Source organism: Misgurnus anguillicaudatus, chromosome 22, assembly GCF_027580225.2.
Source record: "Misgurnus anguillicaudatus chromosome 22, ASM2758022v2, whole genome shotgun sequence".
Lineage (NCBI taxonomy): Eukaryota > Metazoa > Chordata > Actinopteri > Cypriniformes > Cobitidae > Misgurnus > Misgurnus anguillicaudatus.
This window is the reverse complement of record NC_073358.2, coordinates 47618274-47646146: the sequence shown is the minus strand read 5'-3', so window position 1 is coordinate 47646146 and position 27873 is coordinate 47618274. Positions and strand designations below refer to the sequence as shown.

General features: G+C 35.3%; 1 protein-coding gene across 1 annotated transcript; it reads right to left on the bottom strand.

Moving 5' to 3' along the window:
• Positions 1–335: 335 nt before the first annotated feature.
• On the bottom strand, positions 336–27822 carry fbxw8 (F-box and WD repeat domain containing 8). The gene is made up of 11 exons (XM_055198425.2): positions 27313–27822; positions 27116–27220; positions 24282–24446; positions 24118–24206; positions 23849–24000; positions 23439–23635; positions 22580–22804; positions 11340–11467; positions 3466–3639; positions 1296–1412; positions 336–1217 (listed from the first exon to the last, which is right to left on the bottom strand). Exons 1-11 carry the CDS (start codon positions 27679–27681, stop codon positions 1064–1066), a joined length of 1875 nt encoding a protein of 624 aa, XP_055054400.2. The 5' UTR covers positions 27682–27822; the 3' UTR covers positions 336–1063.
• Between the last annotated feature and the right edge of the window lie 51 nt (positions 27823–27873).

The window sequence follows — 27873 nt, the reverse complement described above, 5'->3', positions numbered from 1 at the left end:
ACTGTCTTGGGCATGCCAAAGACCAGAAAAAACATTGGCCCCGATGCACATCCAGCCCCTGTGCAGCATCAGATTTTAACCTTTTCTCCCTCATTTATTGCCCGTGGCCACTTTTGCCCCATTGACTTCCACCACAACAGTGTTTTTTGATTGCAGAGCCATGACACCTTATTATCATGCATTTTTGATTCTTTGTGGTTTTTCCTTTTGGAAAGAGGTAAAATTTGTCATTTTTACTGTTGATCACCACGTGGCACCATTAACCCTTTAGTAGGCCTGTGCAAAAATAGCTTAAATTCTGGCTTGTACATTGAGTTATATGAAGTATATGGAGGTCACAACAATCAAGAATGCATGATTTTTTTGATGTCATGGCTTTGCAATCAAAAAATGTCGTTATAATGGAAGTCAATGGGGCCAAAAAAGACACAAACAACCAATTAGGGAGAAAAAAATCCAATCTGATGCTGCACAAAAACCAAAAATGCATCAAAGCCAATGCTCCCACCAATCTTTGACATGCCCAAGACTGTTAAAGAAGTTTAAAAAAATCCAGTCCACAATCACTTTTTATATTGAAAATCGGTTCATTTTGTGTATTTTTCCCCAAATCAGTGACATCATCCATGAACCTGGCAACCAAAGAGCCAAAATCATGGAACTTTTGCAAACACTTGGCAGTTTTGATCAGCACTGAGGGTGATTTATGCAAAAGCACATTTTTACAGCCGTTCAATTTAGTAGCCTCCTGTACACGAACAACCCGAAAGGGTAGTGAATTTGAACAACCCACAAGGGTTAATATAACGGTGTACTAAAACAAATAAACACAAAAGAATTCTTGAAAATATTTTTTTTTGAAAGGAACGTTTACGGTATACATTCAGCAAATAACCCTGAATTAAAAACTTCATACAGTTCATATAAAAGTGGGCCATCTAAATACAGAGAACTTTAAATGTATCTGTCTTGTGTTTTTTGCCCACAAATTATGGTTTAAATTGCAATTAAATAAAAAATATATAGCAGCCTCACCCAAAAAATCTGCATATCAAATGCTTATCTAAGGGCTATGCAATATGTCATAAGGCATGGCCAATCCAATGTTATAGTTGTATCCAGAAGAATCGATGTAGTTGGATCTGCAGATGGGCAGAATGTGATCTTGTGTAGATGAGTCCATGGAGAAATCGTAGTGACAGATCAGCCCCCTGTGTCTATAGAAAAAATACAAGTGTAATATAAATGTTCTGGAAAACACCAGCAAAGTTAACACATGAAGCGTGTGTAATCACCTGCGGTGAGCGGTGAGGTCATCGTCTGTGATGCAAGCCCCGCGAGGACTCTTCTCATCTGGGATGTTAGCAGTCACGAGAGTACTGCTGTTAAATTTTACGTGTCGGACTGGGTGCCTGTAGTACACAGATGAGTCTGTTATCCATGCAAGTCTAACATCTAAGCTCAGTTTTTCTTTAGAAATGAATGAACATTAAATGATTTGCATGCATGAAATGCATTATGCATAAAAACTATATCATGCCAAAAAGAGACTATATTTAATACTAAATATGAAAAGTTTTATTTGTATGAGCCATGCATTTGAGGATTATAAGAAATATTAGTGTTACAAATATTTTAAATTATTTTTTACCAGCAACAATGTAACGCTGTTGAAGATTCACATTTATGTTTATGCATTTGGTAGATCCTTTTATCCAAAGCAATTTGCAGTAAACATTAAAGTTAATCATTTTATGCACTGCAAAAATGAATTTTTAACATAGTATTTTTGTCTTGTTTTCAGTACAAATATAAAAAGAATCTTAAATCGAGATATATTTTCTTAATGAGCAAAATGACCTAAAAAAATAAGTTTTTAGACATAAAATATAAACTTTAAGTAAATTAGTGCTTAAAACAAGCAAAAAATCTGCCAATGGAATAACAACATTTTTCTTGAAATAATTTTACTTTTTTCATAAACACAAATCTTCTTATTCCATTGGCAGATTTTTTTTTTTTTTGCTCGTTTTAAGCACAAATTCGCTTAACTTTTATATGTTTGGTCTAAAAACTAGACTTAATTTCCTAGGTCATTTTGCTCATCAAGAAAAAGCATCTTAATTTAAGAATTTTTAGATATTTTTAAACAAGACAAAAATACAAAGTAAGAAAGTCATTTTTTGCAGTGTGGCAGATTTATTTATTTTTTTGCTCGTTTTAAGCACAAATTCACTTAAATTTGATATTTTTGGTCTAAAACCTAGACTTATTTTCTTGTGTCATTTTGCTCATCAAGAAAAAGCATCTAATTTAAAAGTGCACTGTGCACTGCAAAAAATTATTTTCAAGAAAACATTTTCTTAGTATTTTTGTCTTGTTTTTAGTAAAAATATCAAAAAATTCTTAAATTAAGATGCTTTTTCTTGATGACCAAAACAACCCAAGAAAATAAGCCTAGTTTTTAGACCAAATTTTTTTACCCCATTGGTAGATTTTTTTTTGTGCTTATTTTATGCACAAAATTACTTAAATTTGATATTTTTGGTCTAAAAACTAAAATAATTTTCTTGGGTCGTTTTGCTCATTAAGAAAAAGCATCCTAATTTAAGGAATTTTAGATATTTTTAGTGAAAACAAGACAAAAATACTAAGAAAATGTTTTCTTAAAAATAATTTTTTTGCAGTGTGTAAATTTTAGCAGCATCTAGTGGTGAGGTTGTGAATTGCAACCAACGGCTCATCCCACTGCTCACCCCTCGCTTTTGAAAAGCATTGAGAAGCTATAGCCACCACCGGAAAAAAACATGTCATCGTCGGAGACAAAACAGTTTGTCTGTTCAGGGCTTCTGTAGAAACGTGGTGACACAAAATGGCGACTTCAACGTATGGGGACCTTCATGCATGTAAATAAAAACATCTCATTCTAAGGTAATAAAAACATAACGATTCATTATAAAAAGGTCTTTATACACCCATGATAATGTAGTTTTGTATATTATATTGCATTTCTGTCAAGAGATCCTTCTAAAAATAACACACTGCACCTTTAAGAATTTTATTTTTTGTCTAAAAACTAGACTTATTTTTTGGGTCATTTGCTCATCAAGAAAAAACATCTTAATTTAAAAATTTGTAGATATTTTTACTGAAAACAAGACAAAATTACTAAGAATTTTTTTTCTTGAAAATAATTTTTTGCAGTGCAGGTGTTCCCTGTACAGGTATTTACAAATGATTAAACCAAATATTGTGTTTGTGACATTTAAAACTAAATGTAAAAAATTTTCCTCACGGAAGGTCTGCATTCATAAAAATTAGCAAATAAAATATTTCAAATTAATATTTAAATATTCCTCACCTTACTTAAGAGGTAAATAGCTGTGTAATAAGCAGGACAATGTACAGGCAGCAGGTTGTTATCTGCTGCCTAGTAAATTATCCCTAACGTAATACATTTCTTACATGTTGTGCATTTCCCAGAGTTTGGCTCCTATCCTCATTTCCCACACACTGACCAATCCCTCAGCACCACCACTCACAATCTTCCAATCATCTGCCTGGACGGTGGTCACGCCCATGTGATGGGCGTATAAAGAAACCACAGAGGACCCAGTACGCAAGTCAAACACTCTCACTCTGAAACAGAGGAAAGATTAAATGTTATTACAAATGATTAATGCGTTTATTTTTCCAAACTTGTGGTATCAGCTATTTCAGGAAAAACCGGCACATTTATCATTTTGGTCAGGCAATCAGTGGCCTGAATGAGCTGTAAAGTGGCCCAGACTGTATGCCAATAGTTAAAGACTAATATATTAGAGAAATGACAATATGACAGCTTTATTCCCCAAGCATAACCCCGCTGTGATTTGACATTAGTGGCCAGTACAAAGAAATTACTTTTACAGGCCCAAAGGAGCTCAAATCCATCTGTTCTCTTTAATGCAACCAAAGGCAGCCAAAAGATGACTCCATGCCGTCGCTTTCCAAAAGATAATCGACAAAATTTAATTTCGCTGAGACAAAACATCACTTACTGCACAAAGGATATTAGTCAGAATGAATAGTTAATGCATAGACGAGCAAGACTTAATGTTGTGAGTAATTATGTGGATGTCCTTATCTCTTGCCCCTCTTTAATTTGACCAAAGCATTTATTCTTCTAAGGGGGTGTAATATATTTTTTGGCTGGTCGCACTGGTCATAAATCTAATGCTAAAACAAGCTGAGCTGTCAGTTGACAGACTTCTTTCAATTCATCTAAAATATTGTTAAATCAACTTAGTAGAACAGGACAGATGTGCTGATACTTAAAGCTTGCACTAAGAAGATACTCCAGCTTAATATCAAATGTACCCCATGATTTACTCACCCTCAAGCAATCTAAGAGAAACATATGCCCATCATCTTTCAGACAAACACATTTGCAGTTATTTTAGTAAATGTCCTTGAGGGTGAGTAAATAATTGGATCATTTTGTAATTGAGCTTTAATACAACAGAATTACATTGCAAAAATGATTTTCAAGAAAAAAAATGATTAGTATTTTTGTCTTGTTTTCAGTAAAATATCAAAAAATTCTTAAATTAAGATGCTTTTTCTTGATGAGCAAAACGACCCAAGAAAACAAGTCTAGTTTTCAGACCAAAAACATAAAATCCAAGTGATTTTGTGTATAAAACATGCAAAAAATTGCTTACACCATTGGCAGATTTGTTTTGCTTGTTTTATGCACAAAATCATCTAACTTTGATATTTTTTGTCTAAAAACTAGACTTATTTTTTGGGTCATTTGCTCATCAAGAAAAAGCATCTTAATTTAAAAATTTTTAGATATTTTTACTGAAAACAAGACAAAATTACTAAGAATTTTTTTCTTGAAAATAATTTGTTTTCGGTACCAATAAAAAAAAATCCTAAATTAAGATGCATTTTCTTGATGAGCAAAATGACCTAAGAAAATAAGTTTATTTTATAGACCAAAAACGTAACATTTCAGTGAATTTGTGCTTAAAACAAGCTAAATAAAATCTGCCAATGGCAATTTTTTGCTTGTTTTAAGTACAAATTTATTTAAATTGTATATTTTTTGTCTAGAAACTAGACTTTTTTATTAGGTTATTTTTGCAAGAAAATTCATCTTAACTCTTTCCCCGCCATTGACGAGATATCTCGTCGATCAAGAGAAAACGCTTCCCCGCCAATGACGAGTATTTCCGTCGTTCCGCAATACCGCTATTATCCACTAGGTGGCGCCGCAACTTTTTAAAACCGGAAGTATTGCCCTATGACAAGCTGCTGCATGTCCATGTATGTTTTAAAAATCGCTCTGAATGGGATCTCTATGAAAAGTCCGTCACAAAAATGGAATTATCTTTGCTTTTTGCTCAAAATGTGGTGTTTTTGCAGAAACCTACCCATATTCAAAAGCTGATTACAAAAGAACTACTGAAGGTAGGATGAAACGTTTTTTTTTTTTTTTTTTTGAAAGCAGAGGGTCTGTTCTTTCATTTGGTATATTGTAGTTTATATATTTAAAGAAGAACATTTTCTGGAAGGCATTAAACTTTGGTGAAAATCATGAAAAACGCTGGCGCTGGCTGGCAACTTTTTTTAAAAACGCTGGCAGTGAAAGAGTTAATTTAAGAATTTTAAAATATTTTTTATTAAGAAAATCTGCATTTTGCAGTAAAGCTTTTAAAAGGCAAATGCAGAAAAAGCACATCAAGATTTGCGTCGCGCTTTTGCATTAAAATAGCTGATAAACAAAAAATGATTAATTACCAGATAGAGACGTCGTGCTGTAATCATCAATTATTGACTCAGTATCCGATTCTGCATCATATGTGTAAGGCTGTATCTGACTGTAAGCCATAGTTATTAAGTTTTTATTTAAGTTTGATTTCCATCCATCTAACAGCTGTGACATTAGTATCCAAAGGCTGCACGTACTCGTAACTCTTCAGGTCCGCCCACCGTACGCCTTCAAGTGTTCGTCTTTTTCCATCAAAAAGCGGAATGGCTGTTCTGTCTTTTAATAATCTGACAACACAAAATAATCTTTGGACATATGAAGGATGAAATACTACTCTATAGGTAACCAAGATTAAATTAGATTAATCTAGAACGGTGTGTGTTATGTGAGCTTTAAAAATGGGGCACTATCCAATTCCATTATAAAGCTGAAAAGAAGAAACTTATATACACATAGGATGGCTTAAGGGTGAGCAAAACATGGGCCAATTCAATTTTTGCATTGACTATTCCTTTACAATATTTATTATTAGTCTTTTTGTCTCAAAGGTTTCACTATTTTGAACAGGAGTGATGAGTGTTAAATTAAATTTTGTGTTTTTATACCCAAAGTCAGAAATGAAGAGTAACATTCAACCATTTAAACTTATTTTTCTATTAAAGGAATATTCCATTTTCTTAAAAGAAAAATCCAGATAATTTACTCACCACCATGTCATCCAAAATGTTGATGTCTTTCTTTGTTCAGTCGAGAATAAATTATGTTTTTTGAAGAAAACATTGCAGAATTTTTCTAATTTTAATGGACTTTAATAGAACCCAACATTTAATACTTAATTCAACACTTAACAGTTTTTTTCAACGGAGTTTCAAAGGACTATAAACAATCCCAAACGAGGCATAAGGGTCTTATCTAGCGAAACGATTGTCATTTTTGACAAGAAAAATAAAAAATATATACTTTTAAACCACAACTTTTCGTCAAGGTCCGGTCCAGCGCGACCTAACGTAAATACGTAGTGACGTAGGGAGGTCACGTGTTACATATCTAAAACGCACATTTGCGGACCATTTTAAACAATAAACTGCCACAAAGATATTAATTAGTATCAGTTGACATACAACAATGTAGGAACGGTCCTCTTTCTCAACACATGTAAACACTGGGGCGGAGTTTCGCGTTCGTCCTCTGTGACCTCTTGACGTATTGCGTGGGGTCAGCTGGCGCATCACGACCAGATCTACATGACGAGAAGTTGTGCTTTAAAAGTGTATGTTTGTTGTTTTTCTTGTCAAAAATGACAATCGTTTCGCTAGATAAGACCCTTGTGCCTCGTTTGGGATTGTTTGTAGTCCTTTGAAACTCCGTTGAAAAAAACTGTTAAGTGTTGAGTTAAGTATTGAATGTTGGGCTCTATCAAAGTCCACCAAAACTAGAAAAACTCTGCAATGTTCTCTCCAAAAAACACAATTTCTTCTGGACTGAACAAAGAAAGACACCAACATTCCGGACGACATGGTGGTAAGTAAATTATCTGGATTTTTCTTTTAAGAAAATGGACTAATCCTTTAAGGACTGTAAGTAAAAAACAGAAATTAAGTATCTGTATAAAAATAGAGTTTAATAATAGTGTATAAAGTGTTTTTCTGCCTTTCTTGTAAAACAGTAAATGTATTAAACACTTGATATGCACAAAGCTTAAAATGCCAATCACTTATGGCTCCTACTCGCTCTGTAAACTTGATGTCTGGCCAGACACGTTTCTCTTTTCCTCACAGCCAGATCCAATCAGGCACCAAAACACACAAACGGACAGAGCCAAAGCTTAGCTGTCTTCTTCCTCACTTTCACAGCACAGATGCTGAAAAGTCTGGAGAAAGGAGAAGTGATGCATTAGGTCCTGGCCTTTGGCCACCCTTAATAAATGGCAGGACCCAAGTCCCCATTTCCTCCGAGTTGTTTGGTGTTTTGCCCACAGACTGATCAGATGGGGTCAAATCATTACAGCCAAAATGGCTCTCGAAGGGCCATTTCCCTTTATTCCTTCATCAAAGATGGACAAAAGGTGAAATATTCGCTTTGTCAAAATTGTGTCTAGATGAAAAACAAGATGGGATGTTTTAAAAGAGGCCGCAGCTGGCCGTGGAAACATCTCGTCCTCGTTCTTGGCACTCTGTATAGTATCCGAGCGAAGATGTAGTTGGAATTTATTTACGAAGACCTGCCAAGCAACTCTCCACCTGCCAAAATAGCGCTCCTGCTGTCACAAGTGTCAATGAAATGGCTCTTTATTCGGCTAAGACTAATTGAGACACGGGCATCGGATGTGGACAGCGCTCGCGCTGCTGTATGGAGTCCACCGGGCAGACGTACCGCGTCTATTCTTGTCTTCGGCATCTCTTTGTCCGCTAAATCAATAGACCTTGGTGATGCCCCGTCGACAATAACGCTATCCTTTCAAGCCGAGAGCTTTTCATCATTGCTGCTCTCTCTTCTGTAAGTGCCTGAGCTTTTCAGAAGCTTTCTGCAAAATGGTTTTCAAGGTAAGCCAAAAAAAAGCTGAGAGTAAGGCCGAGTGCTCGTCGCAATTTTAAAAGGACCACAGCTGTGAGAAAAAATCTTCTTCTACTTTGGAAAATAATTAGATGTGTTTTATTTTTCTAGTGCTTTAGTCTTGGTTATCTGGTGTGCTTTGTTCATCTATTAATGTCTGTCCAAAACTGCCATAAGGGCATAAGTTGCTATCAGAGCCACACTTAAAAAAATATTGTTAGGACTTGCAAGAGTTTGCATACATTTTTTTTAGTCGAGACAAGTTTAACCAACAAACTACAGTAGATGTACTTAGGAAATTGTGTTAAAACCAACAACTATTAAGTTGAATAACTTCCAAATTACACTGCAAAAACTTTCTTACTTAGTATTTTTGTTTTGTTTTCAGTAAAAACATATCTAAACATTCTTAAATTAAGATGTATTTTCCTGATGAGAAAAATGACCTGGGAGAATACGTCTACTTTTTAGACAAAAAATATAAAATTTAAGCGAATTTGTGCTTAAAACAAGCAAAAAAAATCTAACAGTGAAATAAGAAAGAATTTCTGGAATTAAGTGTTTATAAAAAAGTTAACTTATTTCAAGAAAATTTTTCTTATTCCACTTTTCTTGGTTTAAGCACTAATTTTTTGTCTAAAAACTAGACTTATTTTCTAGGTAATTTTGCTCATCAAGAAAATTAAGAAATTTTAGAGTTATCTCGTCAAATAAGAAAAAACATTTGCGCAAAAAATGTGTTCCTGATTAATTTTTATGTTAATCTGCAATACGGCCATTATCCACTAGATGTGCACTTACCCAATTTATGAAAAAACTGAAGCCAAAATGTAACTTACTAATTTTAAACTCTGTGTAAGTTTTGATAATCATTCTGAAACTGATCTCTAACAAAATTCCTTGAAAAAAATGCAATTATTTCAGCTTTTTGCTAAAAAAAAGTATTTTTAAAGAAAATCACCCATATTTAAGAGTTTATAAGCAGAAAAAAAATATAGATAGGATGAAACTTTTTTCCCATTTTGTATGTTTGTTTTTTTAGTCTTTGTTTGAAAACAGAAGGTCTGTTCTCTAATTTGATATATTTGTATGTTTATATTTTTAGAAAAAAGTTGAAGATTTTGTGAAAATCACAAAAAATGCTGGTGGGCAACTCCTCAAAACATGGCTGGCGGGGAATGAGTTAGCATAACATGCAAGTTAATGTAACCACCAAACTATCGGCAGATATCATTCTAAATAGAATAGAAAATTTTTATATATCTCTAGCAATAATATATCACATTATATATTGCGATTATTTAAAGCAACACCAAAGACTTTTTTTACCTTAAAATAACGTTTTCAAAAAAGTTTCAGTCGTCCATCCACTTGAAACAGGGTGAACGGCACTTTCACATTTGTCTTGCAGCCCTCTATCGGCCAAAACCCACTAAAGAAGTTTCCAACCACCGGGTCGCGGTCCTGTAGTTCAAGTGAAAACTACAAAAACTTGCTTTACGGCAGACCTACAATCCAATCAAAGCCAGCTATGCTGCAGTAGGCTAAATTATTTACGACAGTAGTAATGGACAATTCCGCTTTCAACCTGTAGGGGGAGCAAAGTGCAAAAACTCTTTAGTGTTGCTTTGAAGGAATATTCAATTTTCTTAAAAGAAAAATCCAGATAATTTACTCACCACCATGTCATCCAAAATGTTGATATCTTTCTCTGTTCAGTCGAGAAGAAATTATGTTTTTTTTAGGAAAACATTGCAGGATTTTTCTCATTTTAATGGACTTTAATAGGGCCCAACATTTAATACTTAGCTCAACACTTAACAGTTTTTTTCAACTGAGTTTCAAAGGACTATAAACGATTCCAAACGAGGCATAAGGGTCTTATCTAGCGAAATGATTGTCATTTTTGACAATAAAAATAAAAAATATACACTTTTAAAGCACAATTTCTCGTCTAAATCCAGTCGTGATGCGGCAGTGTGACCCCACGCCATACGTCATGACGTCAAGAGGTCACAGATGACGAACGCGAAACTCCGCCCCAGTGTTTACAAGTGTGTTGAAAGAGGACCGTTCCTACGTTGTTGTATGTCGAATGATAGTAATTAATGTCTTTGTGTCAGTTTATTGTTTAAAATAGTCCGCAAATGTGCGTTTTATATATGTAACACGTGACCTCCCTACGTCACTACGCATTTACATTAGGTCGCGCTGGACCGGACCTAGACAAAAAGTTGTAGTTTAAAGGAGCATATTTTTTATTTTTCTTGTCAAAAATGACAATCGTTTCGCTAGATAAGACCCTTATGCCTCGTTTGGAATCGTTTAGAGTTCTTTGAAACTCCAAAAAAACTGTTAAGTGTTGAGTTAAGTATTAAGTGTTGGGCTCTATTAAAGTCCATTAAAATGAGAAAAATCCTGCAATGTTTTCCTCAAAAAACATAATTTCTTCTCGACTGAACAAAGAAAGACATCAACATTTTGGATGACATGGTGGTGAGTAAATTATCTGGATTTTTCTTTTAAGAAAATTGAATATTCCTTTAAAGATCATGGTATTAGATTTAATTTCTATATTTTTTTTATTATATTTAGGGGAATTTTTGCCTTTACTTCGGAGTACAGTAGGAGTTAAGGAGAGGACAGAAAAGAACAGGGACAGGGTTAAAAGAGGGGTATGGGACCGGCAAAGGACCTCAAGTTGGGAATCAAACGCGCACTCCACCATCAGCTCCAACAATTCTGATTTAAATTTTTAATGTTGCACAGGATAAATATATTTAAGAAAATATACTTAGAATCATTAATGGGAATTACAAACAAAGTCTAATGTAAAACAAGTTCCCCCCTCACTAAAAAGTAAATTAACACCATCTGTATGTGTAAAGGAGAGCACTATGATCTCTCTGAACTCTCCATGTTTAAGAAACAAAGTCGCAAGAGACTCAAATTCGCCAGACAGATGACAGAAATATGCGTGTGTGCATGTAACAGAGATAGATGAGGTACACATGTCTGCGTATCATACCGCCTGTCTTTGTTTCCACACACCAGCAGGTGAGGAGGGCTGTCTCTCAGGTTAACACAGGTGAAGTCTCCAGCCGAGTTCCCCACGGTTAATTCGGACTGGCTGGTCTCCAGGCTGTACAGCTGAATCTGAGGAGACAGGAGGATATGAAGATCCCGGTGTGATTGTTAAACTCTCAGGATTTTACGCAAGCACCTGCTAAAGTTCATGTGTCACGTCCACAGCTTGCATCCATCTGCCATCACATTTCTCATGTTGTGCCATCTCATGAATTTTTAACACAATTCGGGCAGACACAATCAGTTATGAAAAAACAACAGAAGTGGCATGTTTAACACAAATAAATTTGAGATCACTAAAGAAGCTTTTATCTAAAGTCGTCAATTATTTGAACTTTTGTAACTATCAGTCATTGTGGTGCAGACGGAAACACAAGCAAATGCCACAAGACCACAAGTTCCCATTAAGCTTTCGAACTTCCTGAAATGACACATGCGCCACTATGATTTCTACTTTTTGACAACCATGTGCGAATTTTATCTTCAAGTACACTTAGCGAGTTTAATAAACCACACCCATACCGCATTTCTTCCAGCCAGGTGCTTTAAACATCTAAAGCTCGTAACTAAACCCAATGAAATTAAAAGTCTTCTGTGAGGTAATTTAAACTAAAAAGAGATTGGCTAAGTGATTGCATCAGCTGCCATTTAAACATTGAGTAAAGGAAAGTCAACGGTGCGGCCAAATTGGACTCGAATTACTGAAGCAACAGATAAGGATGTTAAACCAAAAAAGAGAAAAGAAAGGAAGTGAATGATGTCAGAATTGAGCTCATGCCAGCTGTTTGTGCCTTCAGTTTGGGCCAGACACACTTAATTGCGAGCCACCGTGTTGCCTGCCAAAATCCCCAAATTATAGTCAGGGAGTTTATCATCAAGACATGAGAATACTTCCAATAATCCAATATGTAACAATCATGTAAAAGCTACATATGTGTATGATGAGTGTGTGTGTAGGTTTACATTTATGTATGACATTAGTGTGTTCACTGGGTTCGAACCCATGAGCTTTTTGCATTGCGAATTTAATGCAGATTCAACACATTTTTTAATTATAATAATAAAATATAAAGCAGGTGTACAATAAGTTACTATATGGGAAGACTGACATATCAACACAGCTGGGTGATTCTCACGATATTAGACTTATGATGTGTCATGAAACATTTTGATAAAAATTAAATGCAAAGTAATAGTATCAAAATAAGAAGCATACACTGAAAAAAAGTATTAATTTAATTTAATCATTTTTTAAGGTAAGTGGTTGCAATCAATTTATTTAAGCTACATTTAAACAAAAAAGATTAATAAAGTAAAATAAAATATAAAACTTTTGTTTAAATGTAGCTTAAATAAATTGATTGCAACCACTTACCTTAAAAAAATGGATTAAATTCAATTAATCATTTTTTTCAGTGTACAGTTACAAACATCTCTTCATGTGCTATTTCGATTTTATAATTTTGTCGTTTTTTCCACATGTAAGGGGAAAATTTTCATTACCGCAATGTGTCCATTACTGGATTTGGGTTCTTTGACATGGAAAATTTATAATAAAAAAAATAAAAAATAAAAAGCTTCAGTGCGTGTTATACTATAATAAACATTTACAGTAAATAAACGTGGTATTTGGTGATCATTGGTAAATGTAGAGACAATAATAAGGAATATAAATGTGTCCTAGACCAATTTTCTCATCCTCCGCACAATTTTCAATCATTGTTTAAGCCCTCAATGAACTAACATTTTCAAACAAATTTTTTTTTGGAAGGGACATAATTGACTGTGACACTCAAGATGGCTACCAGGTAAGCAGTTCTTATTTTTTCTCTCCAGATAAAAGTAGAAATTTTGTTTGTCATAGCACCTAGACAACTTTTTAGTTCTCATTACCGAAACATGACTTTATAAATGCATATATTTAATGTAATATCATGTTGCGGTAATGATCATTTTTGATAATGATAATCTAAATGTATATAATTCTATAGGATTAAAAATAATGGTTATAGTAAGTTCAGACTTTAATCTTAAAAAAAATTGGCTTTAAGGGCTTTTTAAAAGTTCTGATGATGCTGGACACCTTCTAAATCTGGACTTTGTGAGCTACCATAAACTAAAGGATAAAGATGCCAACCATAGTTTATGTAATTTTTCGTGTGGACCTATACCTTGGGTGACATAAAATCATAATAAGCTGTTGACGGGTATTTAAAATGCTTTCTTGAAAATTCATTTATATAAATGTATTTATACAGCGCTTTTCACAATTGTTTAATTATTTATTTATAATATACTCACTTTAAAAATGGCTGGGTTATTTTTGACCCATAATGGGTAAATATTGGACAGAACACGTGCTGGGTTAAAAATTACCCAATGTTGGGTTGTTGTTATGCAACCATGGGGTATAATATCCCAGCAGTTGGGTTAAAATAACCCAGCATTGGGTAAATTTTTAACCCAGCACGTGTTCTGTCCAATATTTACCCATTATGGGTCAAAAATACCAAGCCATTTTTAGAGTGCTCCTTATAATTCCTTACTTTTAAGGTCTTCTTGGCCATGCAATATCACGAGTACATGGATGTTAATTGGATTCATCCTCAATCCAAATTCACAAGCTGCTGTACGTCTCTGAATTTCAGCACCTGGGGGTGCAACAGTGTCACGTTTTTATCAGACTAGCTGGCTGTTAAACATGATGGTGACGCCTCGGGGTTCGGCTGCAGTGTGCGGTGTGTGGGTCGGTGCTTAACAACATATGCCCTGAGTTTCCCATCTAGCAATTTAAAACCAAAAATTATTACATCATATTTGAAATGTATGCATTTATGCATCCAAGAGACTTACAGTACACAAGCAATGGTTTAGATTAATCCAGGACTAGGCCTTAGTTGTACTAGGACATTTAAGTTGTTTTTAAAACAATACTGGTGTGCATCTTCAGATTTGAAAACAATTGGACTGATGTATGGCAAGATGTTTTTAAAGGTGCATTGTGAAACTTTTATGAGAATCTCTTGACAGAAATGCAATATAATTTACATAACTAGACCTTACAAAATGAACTGTATTGTGTTTATTACCTTAAAATGAGCCGTTTTTATCTACATACACCGCGGGTAGCCCTAAACAGACTAGCCGTTCTACCGAGTGCATTTCTTTACGTTGTCTCAGTTGACGGCATGTTTGTCCTACGGCGGCTACCGTAGCTTCTCTATGCATTTCAAATCGGAGGGCTGAGCTGTGTATTAGCCGTTTGTTGCAATTCACAATCTCACGGCTAGATGTCGCTAAAAACCCACACTGGAGCTTTAAAGTGCACCTATTTCATTGCTAAAATTAAACAACGTTATTTTGTGTATTTGGTATAATACAATGTGTATTATACCATGTGTATTATACATTTTTCTAATTTATAAAAAATAGAAGCAACAAATTATTTATTAATTTTACACTGCATTTATGTTTTGATAATTGTTCTGAATCTGATCTCTAACAAAATTCCTTTACAAAAATGCAATTATTCGAGTTTTTGCAGAAAAAATTGTATTTTTGAAGAAAAAGAACTAATTTAAGAGTTTATATGCAGAGAAAAAAAATGTAGATAAGATGAACTTTTTTCTCATTTTGTTTGTTTATTGTTTGTTTGAAAGCAGAGGGTTTGTTCTTCATTTGATATATTTGTATGTTTATATATATTTTTAGAAGAAACTTTTCCTGGAAAATTTCTTTTTTTTTGGAAACTTTTGTGAAAATGACAAAAATGCTGGTGGGCAACAAAAAAAAAGCTGGCGATGAATGAGTTAAATATAGGCAGCTCAAACATGCACTTTAGTTTGGGACAACATTGTAAAAAAATATTTTTATTTTTAAGTATAATCAACTTGGATTTGCAAGTCTATTCAACTTTGATTTGTTATATTGACTAGTAATGAGTTGCTGTAACTTATAAAATAAAGCTAAAATAACTTAAAGGAATATTCCATTTTCTTAAAAGAAAAATCCAGATAATTTACTCACCACCATCTCATCCAAAATGTTGATGTCTTTCTTTGTTCAGTCGAGAAGAAATTATGTTTTTTGAGGAAAACATTGCAGGATTTTTCTCATTTTAATGGACTTTAATAGAGCCCAACATTTAACACTTAACTCAACACTTAACAGTTTTTTTTCAACGGAGTTTCAAAGGACTATAAACGATCCCAAACGAGGCATAAGGGTCTTATCTAGCAAAACGATTGGCATTTTTGGCAAGAAAAATAAAAAATATCCACTTTTAAAGCACATCTTCTCGTCTAGATCCGGTCGTGATGCGCCAGCGTGACCCCACGCAATACGTCATGACGTCAAGAGGTCACAGAGGACGAACGCGAAACTCCCCCTCAGTGTTTACAAGTGTGCTGAAAGAGGACCGTTCCTACGTTGTTGTATGTGAAATGATACTAATTAATGTCTTTGTGTCAGTTTATTGTTTAAAATGGTCCGCAAATGTGCGTTTTATATATGTAACACGTGACCTCCCTACGTCACTACGCATTTATGTTAGGTCGCGCCGGACCTAGACGAAAGGTTGTGGTTTGAAAGAGCATATTTTTCTTGTCAAAAATGACAATCGTTTCGCTAGATAAGACCCTTTTGCCTCGTTTAGGATCGTTTATAGTCCTTTGAAACTCCGTTGGAAAAAAACTGTTAAGTGTTGAGTTAAGTATTAAATGTTGGGCTCTATTAAAGTCCATTAAAATGAGAAAAATCCTCAAAAAACATAATTTCTTCTCGACTGAACAAAGAAATACATCAACACCTTGGATGACATGGTGGTGAGCAAATTATCAGGATTTTTCTTTAAAGAAAATTGAATATTCCTTTAAGCTAATTAAACTTTATTTTATAAGTTACAGCAAATCATCACAAGTCAAGATAAAACAATGAAAGTTGAAATGACTTATAAAATTGAAGCGCAACACAAAAACATTTATTATAGTGTAGTATAAGCCCCGTCTGAGAAACTGCCCCTGTAAGTGCACTGTAAAATCCATAAAACACAACAATTGTGGAGAATATGGGCGATTTTAAATTTTAATTTAACACTCTTAATTAAGAGGAAAACACCAGAACGACTCATTCTCAAATTGAAGTGAACTACTGTTTTTGGCAAGTTTTAATGAGGCATATGTCTTCTCATCACATAACACACAAACATCTTGACTTGGATTCCGCACTGTTTGCGCTGGCACATCTGAAACCCTAGCATTATAAATAATCATGACAGACAGATACACATCACACAGATGGGAAAGCACTAATCATGAAGTGCCAGAATGGAAAGCTGTAGACTACTATAGATAAGAGACAAAACATGACAAACAAAAAGTACGATTACCAATAACCAACTAAAATATTAGACCTGTAAAATATTTTCTTTTTTTTTAATTAAAGCCACAATATGTAGGATGTTAACCACTAGAGGTCGCTATTTCACAACAACACAATAACAAAGGCGAAGCTTAAAGGGATATTTCACCCAAAAATGAAAATTCTGTCATCATTTACTCACTCCCATGTTGTTAAAAACCTGTATACATTTCTTTGTTTTGATAAACACAAAGGAAGATATTTTGAGAAATGTTTGTAACCAAACCGTTTCCCATTAACTTCAATATGATTATTTTTTCCACAAGCGGTTTGGTTGCAAACATTGCTCGGAGTGTCTTCCTTTGTGTTCATCAGAACAAAGAAATTTATACAGGTTTTTATTTTTATTTTTTATTGTTGGGTGAACTATCCCTTTAAAGACGTTAGGAAGAAGAGAGAAACAATGGGAGATGTTGTTTTCACCATCCAGAGTGGTATGGAAACCACTAATCATTTTCATGGATGAGGTAATAAATTCATGTTTTTTTACCTGTACGTTTGATCGCATTATTTTATACCATCATAATGAATTAGCTGCTATGCACAACAGCTGCGTGCTAGATGCTAAATAACCGCCACTTCCGTGTTTGTCCACTCATGCTGCCATAGTTTCTACAATCTGAAACTAAGGATAGCACGATATTAAGTCACTAAAAGGACGGTAATTACAAGGGGCGAGACATTATTTAAAATAGGAAGTTGTCTGGATTTACAAATCCTTGTAACTTTTGGGATATGCAAGGACAGAACTGCGTTAAATATGCCATATTGTGCAAGTGGTTATTGGATATTATATTACAAAAATCTTACATATCGTGGCTTTTAAAAGATTATTTTTTAATTCTTTAATTTAAAGCAACACTATGTAGTTTTTTTATCTTTAAATAATGTCTCTACAATTATTTCAGTGATAGAACAACTTTTAACTGGACAAATTGTACTGTTGCTGCAACCTGAGCAACCTCCTAGCTGCTACAAGCACACTCTGAAAGTGGCGGTGGAGGGTAAAGCACACAGCCCCGCCCCTCCCCCTGCATGCAGAAGAGTGTCTGATACCAGGCACTGTTGCGCTTTTCAACCACATGGGGGAGCTGTAAGTCATTTTTACATGGAAACTACATGGTGTTGCTTTAAAGCAATTTAATCTCCACATGAAGAGTTCCAAAACGCAATAAATCCATTATGACTAATTTGGGTAAAAATGTGTTTTCTATACCAAGAAAGTGACCACTATTTTCTGTTACAAACTTTCACATATTATCTTTAGGTTATAGTAACATTAAAAAGTAAAATCCATAATTTGATTTTCAAACATTTATTATAAAAACTGGTAATTTTTCTGCAAAATGCAATAAATACATGACAAGTTTTTTTTCCAAAATGCTATAAATCTATTGAATCAATATATAAATGTGCATTCATCTTTGCCATGCTATATTCATTTAGTTGAACAGTGGTATAAACTGATTAAAAAAATAAACATTAACACTGTCATTGTTGCTGTCATACTTGGGACGTCGTCGCTGAACTTTTTGACAGCGATCAGCTGTAAAATGTTTTGGTCCTGCTCGATTTTCGTGGACTTTGCGTAAAATAATGGAAAGTTTTTCATAAGATCCCCTGGGGTCAATGTGTTAGCATGACAGAAGCTTGATGCTGTCGTGTGAGAACAAGCAACAGCCGGCATTTTTCCTTCGCCCAAGTGTCACGTAAATTATTCGATTTTAATGGCTTACGTTTCTTCCCCGCCACAGAAAACCACCAAAAGTATTATTTTGTTTTTGTTTGTTTGTTGATCACGAAGTTCAAAGTAGACAAGGAAATTAAGATTTTGTGTGAATTCAAAGCGCGCCCTTATTGTTTACAATGCGTGGAATGGTGCACTGTGATTGGTTAGGCGAATTTAGAAAGAAAAGAGAAAAAAAGATGACAGAATAACACGGCAAATACCGGATTTTGCGTAAAATTAAGAATATACTTTTAATACTGACATGTTACAATACAGATTTTTTTTTAAATGGTGTTTATCACGTTTTGGAACCAAACTCTTTATATTACTTTCATCTTAACAGTAGCCTGTTACTCCTCTGAACAATCTTGTAACTTTGTATCACTTGTGTTTCTGCCTCCTCGTGACGAATGGCTTTGTTGTGTCCCTCATTTGTCACTTCGTGAAAAGCTTTTGCTAAACGAATACATGAAAAAAAGTATTCTTTAACATAACTCAGCGTACAATTCAATTAATATGAATATGGTAATCGGACAGTGCCGTCCATATATCAAAAATACCACCATCATCTAATATCATCGATAAACCAATTTAACCACTAGTACTATTTAGTTAGACAAAACAAAATCAGTTTAAAAATAAAAAATGTACAACAACATAACCAGCGAGAAACACTCCATTACTGCCGTCCATTAAACAGTGAACCATGACAATTTTCCTACATGCTGACTTTGACAAACTATCCTGTCATTCACCCTCCCGACCGCTTCTAAATGTTCGCCCTGGTCCCCGTTGGCTTAATGAGGGCGTTTAAACGGGTGATGTCAGTGGAGAAGAGCCAAGGCATTGTATTGTACAACAAGAGACCATCTGCATCCATCTATCAACCACTCATCTGATTACTGTCAACATCTCGGCCTGTCGCTTCACTGATAAACTACTACAATCCCCCATGAGCCGAACTCCCCCCCAGACACCAGCGCCGTGTGTTTAACCGGCTGAATAAACACGCCGGGGAATAAAGGGGTTTAAAGTGAACATGTTGTGATCTGGAGATCGCTTGGGTTTAAATGCAAAGCTCTGGAGAAACTTCACCCAGCGGTGCTTCTCAACCTTATGTACATTAGATCACCACAGCTTAATCGGTAAGGGTTAAATACATCTTCATTTAAAGGGAAAATTCACAAGACTTTTTTAAGATAGTCAAATAAATCTTTGGTGTCCCTGGAGTACATATGTAACGTTTTAGCTCAAAATATCATGTTGATAGCATGTTAAAATTGCCATTTTGTAGTTTTGTACTAATATGCAAATTAGCAGATCTCTGCACTAAATGGGAATGCCGTGGTTGAATAGTGCAGATTAAGGGGCGGTATTATCCCCTTCTGACATCACAAGGGGAGCCAAATTTCAATGACTTATTTTTTCACATACTTGCAGAGAACAGTTTACCAAAACTAAGTTATTGGGTTGATCTTTTACAGATTTTCTAGGTTGATAGAAGCACTGGAGACCCAATCATAGCACTTAAACATGGAAAAAGTCAGAATTTCATCATATGTCCCCTTTAATATTATCCAAAGTCACTTTAATTTTATTACTTCTGATTGGCCATCATTACGAATGGTATGTCACCGGGAACGTAGGGCCCTATGATTTCCGCAAAACGTTGACGAAATCACGGAATCAAAGCATAAAAATTTAACACAGAATGTCATGGAATTTGATTCAGTCATTTTTAAAACCCATTATAACTCATTTTCAAAATGCTAGTTTTTTGACGTTGTTTCATTAATCTGCAAATAAAATGGAAATTTTCCTTTTGTGTAATGTTGGATGTAAAAAAAGTAGGTCCGTTTTTTCGTCATGCCTTGCAAACAATAGCTGGGTTTCCATCGAAACATGAAGCGAATTTTTTGCAAAAAATAAAAACAAACAAATGGTGCGTTTCCATCACGTTTTTCGATTTAATGACGACGGTATTGCCAAACTGAATGGTGTGCACAGAAGAAGGAACCCAGCATTTATGATGCAGGCACTAGCAGCAAGGGCATTAAGACGATGTCGAGACCGATATAAGGTTACGACAACACAACAATAGGGAAAACAGCTACGGTAAGTCCCGTGGGTTTAATGTTCCCTACGTCCGAATTTATTCAGCAAATGTGTTTACATCTCCCATTATTCGCATTTACAAGTCAAAAACCACTTAAAGCGAACGTAAAAACTTTTTGCGAATTAAAGGATTTTTTTTTCGAAATTTGCCGTTTTTAATGCATTAATTAAAAATGTGCATAAAATCAAAAAATCCCGACTGGCGGAGCGAATACAACTGGAAAATTTTACTAGGGAATATTTAGTTCTTAGGATATCGCCACTGTACTCGTTCTGGTAAATCAATACCAGAACCAAGCAGTCCAAAAGCCTGTTTAGATATAAAGGTTCCATGGAGAACTAAAAATGGTTCTTTTTTGGCAATGCTGTGAAGAACCCTTTTATATTCTTGATTTTTTTTATTAGTGTGAATTTAACAAAGCAAAATCAAAGTCTCCCCTTGGGTAGATGTCCCACTTGTTGGGAATCACTGTTGCAAATTAACCCAATCTCCTGAGCTTTGTGAATTAGAAACTAGGGACCGCTTGGAGAGGCGTTGGGACCAAAGCAGGTAGCAGATCTCTAAGACAACATCAAAAACAATAACTTTTTTGCTTGTAACTTTGGGAATACAGCTACACAATGCTCCACAGGTGGGCTCCATAATCCAAACATCAGGGATTGACCACACGAGATCAACATTCCCCAGTTGTTCATAACGTGCGGGTGATAGTGTTGTGGCTTAGTTGTTAAAGATCTCTGCTGGGAAAGCTAGTTGGTTTAAACCCCATAAAGATGGTGTATAAAATATCACCCATGTGCCTAACATTTATCATTTACTCTCAGGTTACTTCAAGGTTGTTGCCCTATAAGTGTACTGTAAGTCACTTCAAATAAAGGCATCAGCCAGCTCCATTGGTAGAGCACTGCATTTGCAATGCAAAGATTATGGGTTCGATCCCAGAGAACACATATAATGATAAACAAAAATGTACATATTGAATCAGAGTTCTTACACCTTAGCTAACTTCAAATTCAAGGACCTTTCAAGGACTTTCCAGGTCCAATACTCTCAAATTCAAGGAGTAAATGTGGATACACATTTCAAGTGAGAGCAAGGTTAAATTGTGTTACCTTTAAAGATACATTGTTACAATTCCCTTTTGAGGGAACTCGCGCTGCTTCACTGAGGTGACACTTTGGGGACGCCTCCAAGGGTAAGTGCGTCTGAATGTGTATATCAAATTCAACCAATGGTGAGGCTTAACGTCAAAGATAGGGTGAAGTATATCGCTATCTGAAATATTGCCAAAGATGGCGTTACAGGGACGCAGGAAGTATGGCAAGGGAGACGCAGCGTCTCGTTCCCTTCTCAGGGAACAACAGTTACTTGCATAACCCGAGACATTTTCATGTGTCAAACACAACTATTCAAAAAAGCATTTTGGTATGAATCAACATTCGCATACAGAAGATATAAGCATTTAAAGCAAACAGTTTAGCACGTGTGCTTAAAAGTCTAGAATGTTTATGATATTATCCTACAATAAACAGGGAATAATATGATTTTTTTTCCAGAAAACTTGCATAAAATAGATTCAAGCACTTTCAATGACCTGTATCTATTTATGTATATTTTCGAAAACTTCTCAGGGCCTTGAATTTTTCCGAGATTCACAAACTTTCAAGGATTTCAAGGACCCGTGGGAACCCTGTTGAATGATCTGTGGATGAAAGTGTCTGCCAAATGCATAAATGTAATATAAATGTTGCTTTAATAAATTATAAAAGATTTCATGCACTACAAAACCCAAAACATTCTTTTATTGCTATTAATTTATAGATACAACCTTTCCAGATAATTCTTTCACAAGATACCATTATATTATGTACCTATAAAACTGTCCTACACACGTCTGTGTCTGTGTTTGTACCCGTACCTTGTTGCCCCCATCATTCATCCCCCATCCACAGCTCTTCACACCCAGGGCAGCTCTGGATGCCGTCACATCCACACAGGTCACCGGGTGGCCGTACACAGAATGAAGAACGTTCGGTTCCTCTTCTTTCTTCCATCTGGAATCCAGTAAGTAAACGCTTTCACCAGCCCACGCGGTGACCAAATGAAAGTCCCGCCTCCCGGGGACCACCAGCACCCCATCTACCTGAAATATACACGATATATCACGTTAACACAGATCAACCGATAATTATCCTGACCGATATTTACATTTTTACTTAATTGGTTGTTCAGGTCTACCGATTGATGGCGCCATCTGGTGGGACTCTGAGGAATAGCACCAAAAAGTGCATTTGACAGACAAACTTTGTTGTATTCATATTTTCTTTTATTAAGAGCATTAAACTATTGCATTATGCATATATATATTTTAATATTTTTTTTGCTGCCTATGTGCATGTCTTGTAAACCAAGCAGAGGTTTAAATAATAATATATAATTTGTATTGTATGATAATTGATAATAATTTGGCCACTGTATGCATGCATTGATAGTTAACTTTATCATAATTAAATTAACCTTACCTTTAATTTAATTATATTTGCATTGAACATAACAACATAACTACATCTCTGTGGAAAATAATGTAATGAGGCATTTTAAAAAATAATAAATTTAATTTAATAAAAAATATTAATAGCAGTCAATCTCAACTGACTGGTTAGTTGTTATACACTATTTGGCATCAGTTGCAAAAATCTTGCATCTTGAAATGTCTTGCAGGTTTTTTACTACTGTTACTGGTTGGCCTATACACTTGTTGAATTAGATTAACTTACAGGTTTGGGTAACTGAATGAGACATTGTGATTTCCAGTAGCCCCGCTCATCTGGGGCGTCTAACCGGACCTCTGGTCCTGATGCGGAGGCCAATGCTGGACAGTCTGGGCTTAGATCGAGAGCATGAACCCTCTGTAGGTGCTGGTACTGATGAATGGGTTCAAGACCGGTTTCAGTGCTCCAAACATCAACACAACCTAAACAAATAACAACACATACATGACAATTTTTATTAATAACCTAAATGTAGTACCTGCTCTAGAAATACTAAAATTAACATGATTTTGAAAATTTAAAATGATTTGTAATTCTCTAAATGCAAAACCTGATGATACATGATATCAGTTATTTGGTGACAAATATTTAAACCTTATTTTAAATGTATTTATTTTTTAAATAAGTAGTCTTACCGTTCTCATAAGCAGCTGTAGCTATGGTCTTATTGACACGTACGTGACTGATGTGAGGCGCTGGGCTTTCGTTTCTGATGGAATGTGTGGTTCGCAGGTACGACGTGTCCCAATGAAGTGTGTCCCACAGACGGACATCACCAGAGGTGTAGCTGCATAACAATTCAAGTACATGCATATCATATCATATCACTGATTATCACTTCAAATTCAATTTACAAATTGTTACTTTATATCATATAGTATGTTCCAATGTATGTATCACATACCCAGCGATAACAAGTCCACCACAGGAACTGACATCACACAAGACTTTCCCTAACTCGTACTGCAGATTGCAAATGGACCCAACGCGATTCTGTTTGGAGCAAAAACATTCAAGATCATCCGCTCAAGATCATCAGTGAAGGCAGACATTTATAAAGTGTTTTACCTTCCAGTTAGACTTCACAACGTTCTCATTGTTTCGACAGTCTCTGAGCATGCTCTTCCAGCAGGGAGAGTCAGAGACATTTGCACCACTGTGATAACCTTCCCCCAGACACAACCTGTGCCACAACACCTCATCCTCTGCCAACACCTTCCAGGATTTACTCACCTGGAACAAGGAAAGAAAACAGCTGAGAATTCAACATCATAAAGATATTTGATTATGCATGTTTGATTAATTAAAACAGAATAAAATAGAAAAGAGTGGAACCAGAACGAAGAAAAAAAACTGAACAGAATAGAATTATACAAAATAACACCAAATAGAATAGAATAGAGCTGAATAAAATAGAACAAAACACAAATGTATAACGTAAAACACAATAAAATAGAACTGAATAGAATTTAACAAAATAAAATTAAATAAAACAAAATAAAATAGAACTGAAATGAATAAAACTGAACAGAATAAAACAGAATTGAAAAGAATACAACCAAATAGAACAGAATTGAATACAACAGTATAGAACTGAATAAGACTGAATAGAATAGAATAGAGCTGAACAGAATAGAACTAAAAAACTAAATAAAACTGAAGTGAAGACAACAGAATAAAAAATTAATAGAATGAAACAGAAAAGAGCAGACCTGAATAGAACTAAACAAAAGAGAAATGAATAGAATTGAACAGAACAGAACAGAATAGAACTGAAAAAAGAACAGAATAAAAAACTAATTAGAACTTAACAGAATAAAACCAAATAGAACAGAACAGAACTGATTTGAACAGAATAAAACAGAACAGAACAGAATACAAAACTAAATACAACAGAATAAAGTAGAACAGAGTAGAATTAAACAAAACTGAATAAAACTAAATGAAACTTAATAAATAATAGAACTGAACTGAGCAGAATATAACTGAACAGAACTGAACAGAATAGATCTGAATAAAGCAGAACAGAACTAAATAGAAAAGGACATAATAAAACTGAATAGAACTGAATACAAAAGAACAGAATACAAAACTAAACAGAACTGAATTAAACAGAATAAAACTACATAATTAATAGAACTGAACTGAGCAGAATACAACTGAACAGAATAGAACAAAACAGAACAGAACAGAATTGAACAGAATAGAGCTAAACAGAAAAAATTTTTACAGAACAGAGCAGAATAGAACTGAACAGAACAGAATAAAACTGACCAGAATAGAACTGAACAGAACTTAACAGAATGGAACTGAACAGAATGGAACTGAACAGAATAGAACTGTACAGAATAGAACTGTACAGAATAGAACTGTACAGAATAGAACTGTACAGAATAGAACTGAACAGAATAGAACTGAACAGAATAGAACTGAACAGAATAGAACTGAACAGAATAGAATAGAACTGAACAGAATAGAACTGAACAGAACTGAACAGAAAAGAACTGAACAGAACAGAGAAGAATAGAACTGAACAGAACAAAACTGAACAGAAAAGAACTGAACAGAGAAGAATAGAACTGAACAGAATAGAGCTGAACAGAATAGAGCTGAACAGAACTTAACAGAATGGAACTGAACAGAATGGAACTGAACAGAATGGAACTGAACAGAATAGAACAAAACAGAACAGAGCAGAATAGAACTGAACAGAATAGAACTGAACAGAAAAGAATAGAACGGAATAGAACTGAACAGAATAGAACTGAACAGAATAGAATAGAACTGAACAGAATAGCACAGAATAGCACTGAATAGAATAGAACAGAACTGAACTGAATAGAACTGAACGGAATAGAACTGAACGGAATAGAACTGAACGGAATAGAACTGAACGGAATAGAACTGAACGGAATAGAACTGAACGGAATAGAACTGAACGGAATAGAACTGAACGGAATAGAGCTGAACAGAATAGAACTGAACAGAATAGAGCTGAACAAAACTGAACAGAATAGAGCTGAACAGAATAGAGCTGAACAGAACAGAATAGAACTAAACAGAATAGACCAGAACAGAATAGACCTGAACAGAATATAACTGAACGGAATAGAACTGAACAGAAAAAAAACTGAACAGAACATAGCTGAACAGAATAGAGCTGAACAAAACTGAACAGAATAGAGCTGATCTGAACAGATCCCCGGCTCCACCGGACCAAGTGTCAAGGTGTCCTTGAGCAAGACACCTAACCCCAGCTGCTCCCGACGAGCTGGATGGCGCCTTGCATGGCTGACACCGCCGTCGGTGTATGAATGTGTGAGTGAATGGGTGAATGTGAGTCAACATGTACAGCGCTTTGGATGGCCATAGGTCTGTTAAAAGCGCTATATCAATGCAGTCCATTTACCATAACTGAACGGAATAGATCTGAACGGAATGGAATAGAACTGAACATAACAAAACTGAACAGAATAGAACTGAACGGAATAGAACTGAACGGAATAGAACTGAACATAACAGAACTAAACAGAACAGAACAGAACTGAACGGAACAGAATAGACCTGGATAAAGCAGAACAAACTGAATAGAACTGGACAGAATAAAACTGAATAGAATTTAACACAACAGAACAAAATACAAAACTAAACAGAACTGAATAAAACCGAACAGAACTGAATAGAATAGTGTTTCTGTGGCTCAATAGGTAGAGCATTGCGTTAGCAAAACAAAGGTCTAGGTTAAAAAAAACACATTTTGATAAAATGTGTTTCACATGTTGAATGCATGTACATTGAATTGCATGTAAGTCACTTATTAAAGATTCTGTCAAATGTACAATGTAAACTAAATAGAAATGAACTGAGTAGAACAGACATTTATTCAATGCTTTAATATTTACCTGAGCACATCGGCCCAAATCTGTTCTGTCCAGAAAGTTGAAGATCTTCAGAGCAAGTTCATATGGCAACTCCGCATCAAAGAACGGGATTTCATTCACTTCATTCTGAACACAACAGAGCAGGACATATAGGGAGCATTTATGAGACAAACGTAATTAAACATCACAAGCACAGTATAGCTACATAACGCAATTACCAAATCTTGAAGAAACTGGTCAAGCAGTTTGTTACATGAGCTGACTTTTCTCGGAGGCGCACTTTTGTGGAGCGCCTCGCTTTCGGGTGCGCGCTTTCTACGCGTTCTCTCCTCCTCGATCCTGTCCAACAGCGGACTGGTTCTGCCCTCCAACAGACCCTCGGCGATCGACAAGTACTGGGGCTGCTCTTTCAGTCTGGATTTAGTCTGTTGTGTCGCGCTGCTCTGTTTTTCCCAGAAGCTGGCGTTTTGGTTGGATGACCTGTCGTTACTGGGCTGCCCGAAATATCCTTCGTCTTTAGTGGTTGTCTTTTTTTCTAACTCGTGTTTCCAGCTCTCTCGGAATGCCGAAAGCTCGTCGTCATCCATTCCGGTTTACGCGCCAGTCATGTTGTGCTTTCATTCATGTTTGTAAATATGTAAGACGCTCTCGGACTACAGCTGTTAACGTCAAAACAAACGGCGGTCCGTCAGCGAAATGGCGCCGGCTGGAACATTGAGACACATTGGGTTCCGCATGAAACGCACCTCACCCACCCAAATAAACAATTATCCAAAACA

What these genes read in the sequence shown, in the direction of transcription:
- fbxw8 (XM_055198425.2), bottom strand. Translation starts at nt 27,681, where the DNA reads ATGGATGACGACGAGCTTTCGGCATTCCGAGAGAGCTGGAAACACGAG. An exon ending in TCATTCAGTTACCCAAACCT is followed by an intron (nt 22,805 to 23,438) that starts GTAAGTTAATCT and finishes TGTATATTTCAG; the next exon opens with GTAGATGGGGTGCTGGTGGT. An exon ending in GACCTCACCGCTCACCGCAG is followed by an intron (nt 1,218 to 1,295) that starts GTGATTACACAC and finishes TTTTTTCTATAG; the next exon opens with ACACAGGGGGCTGATCTGTC.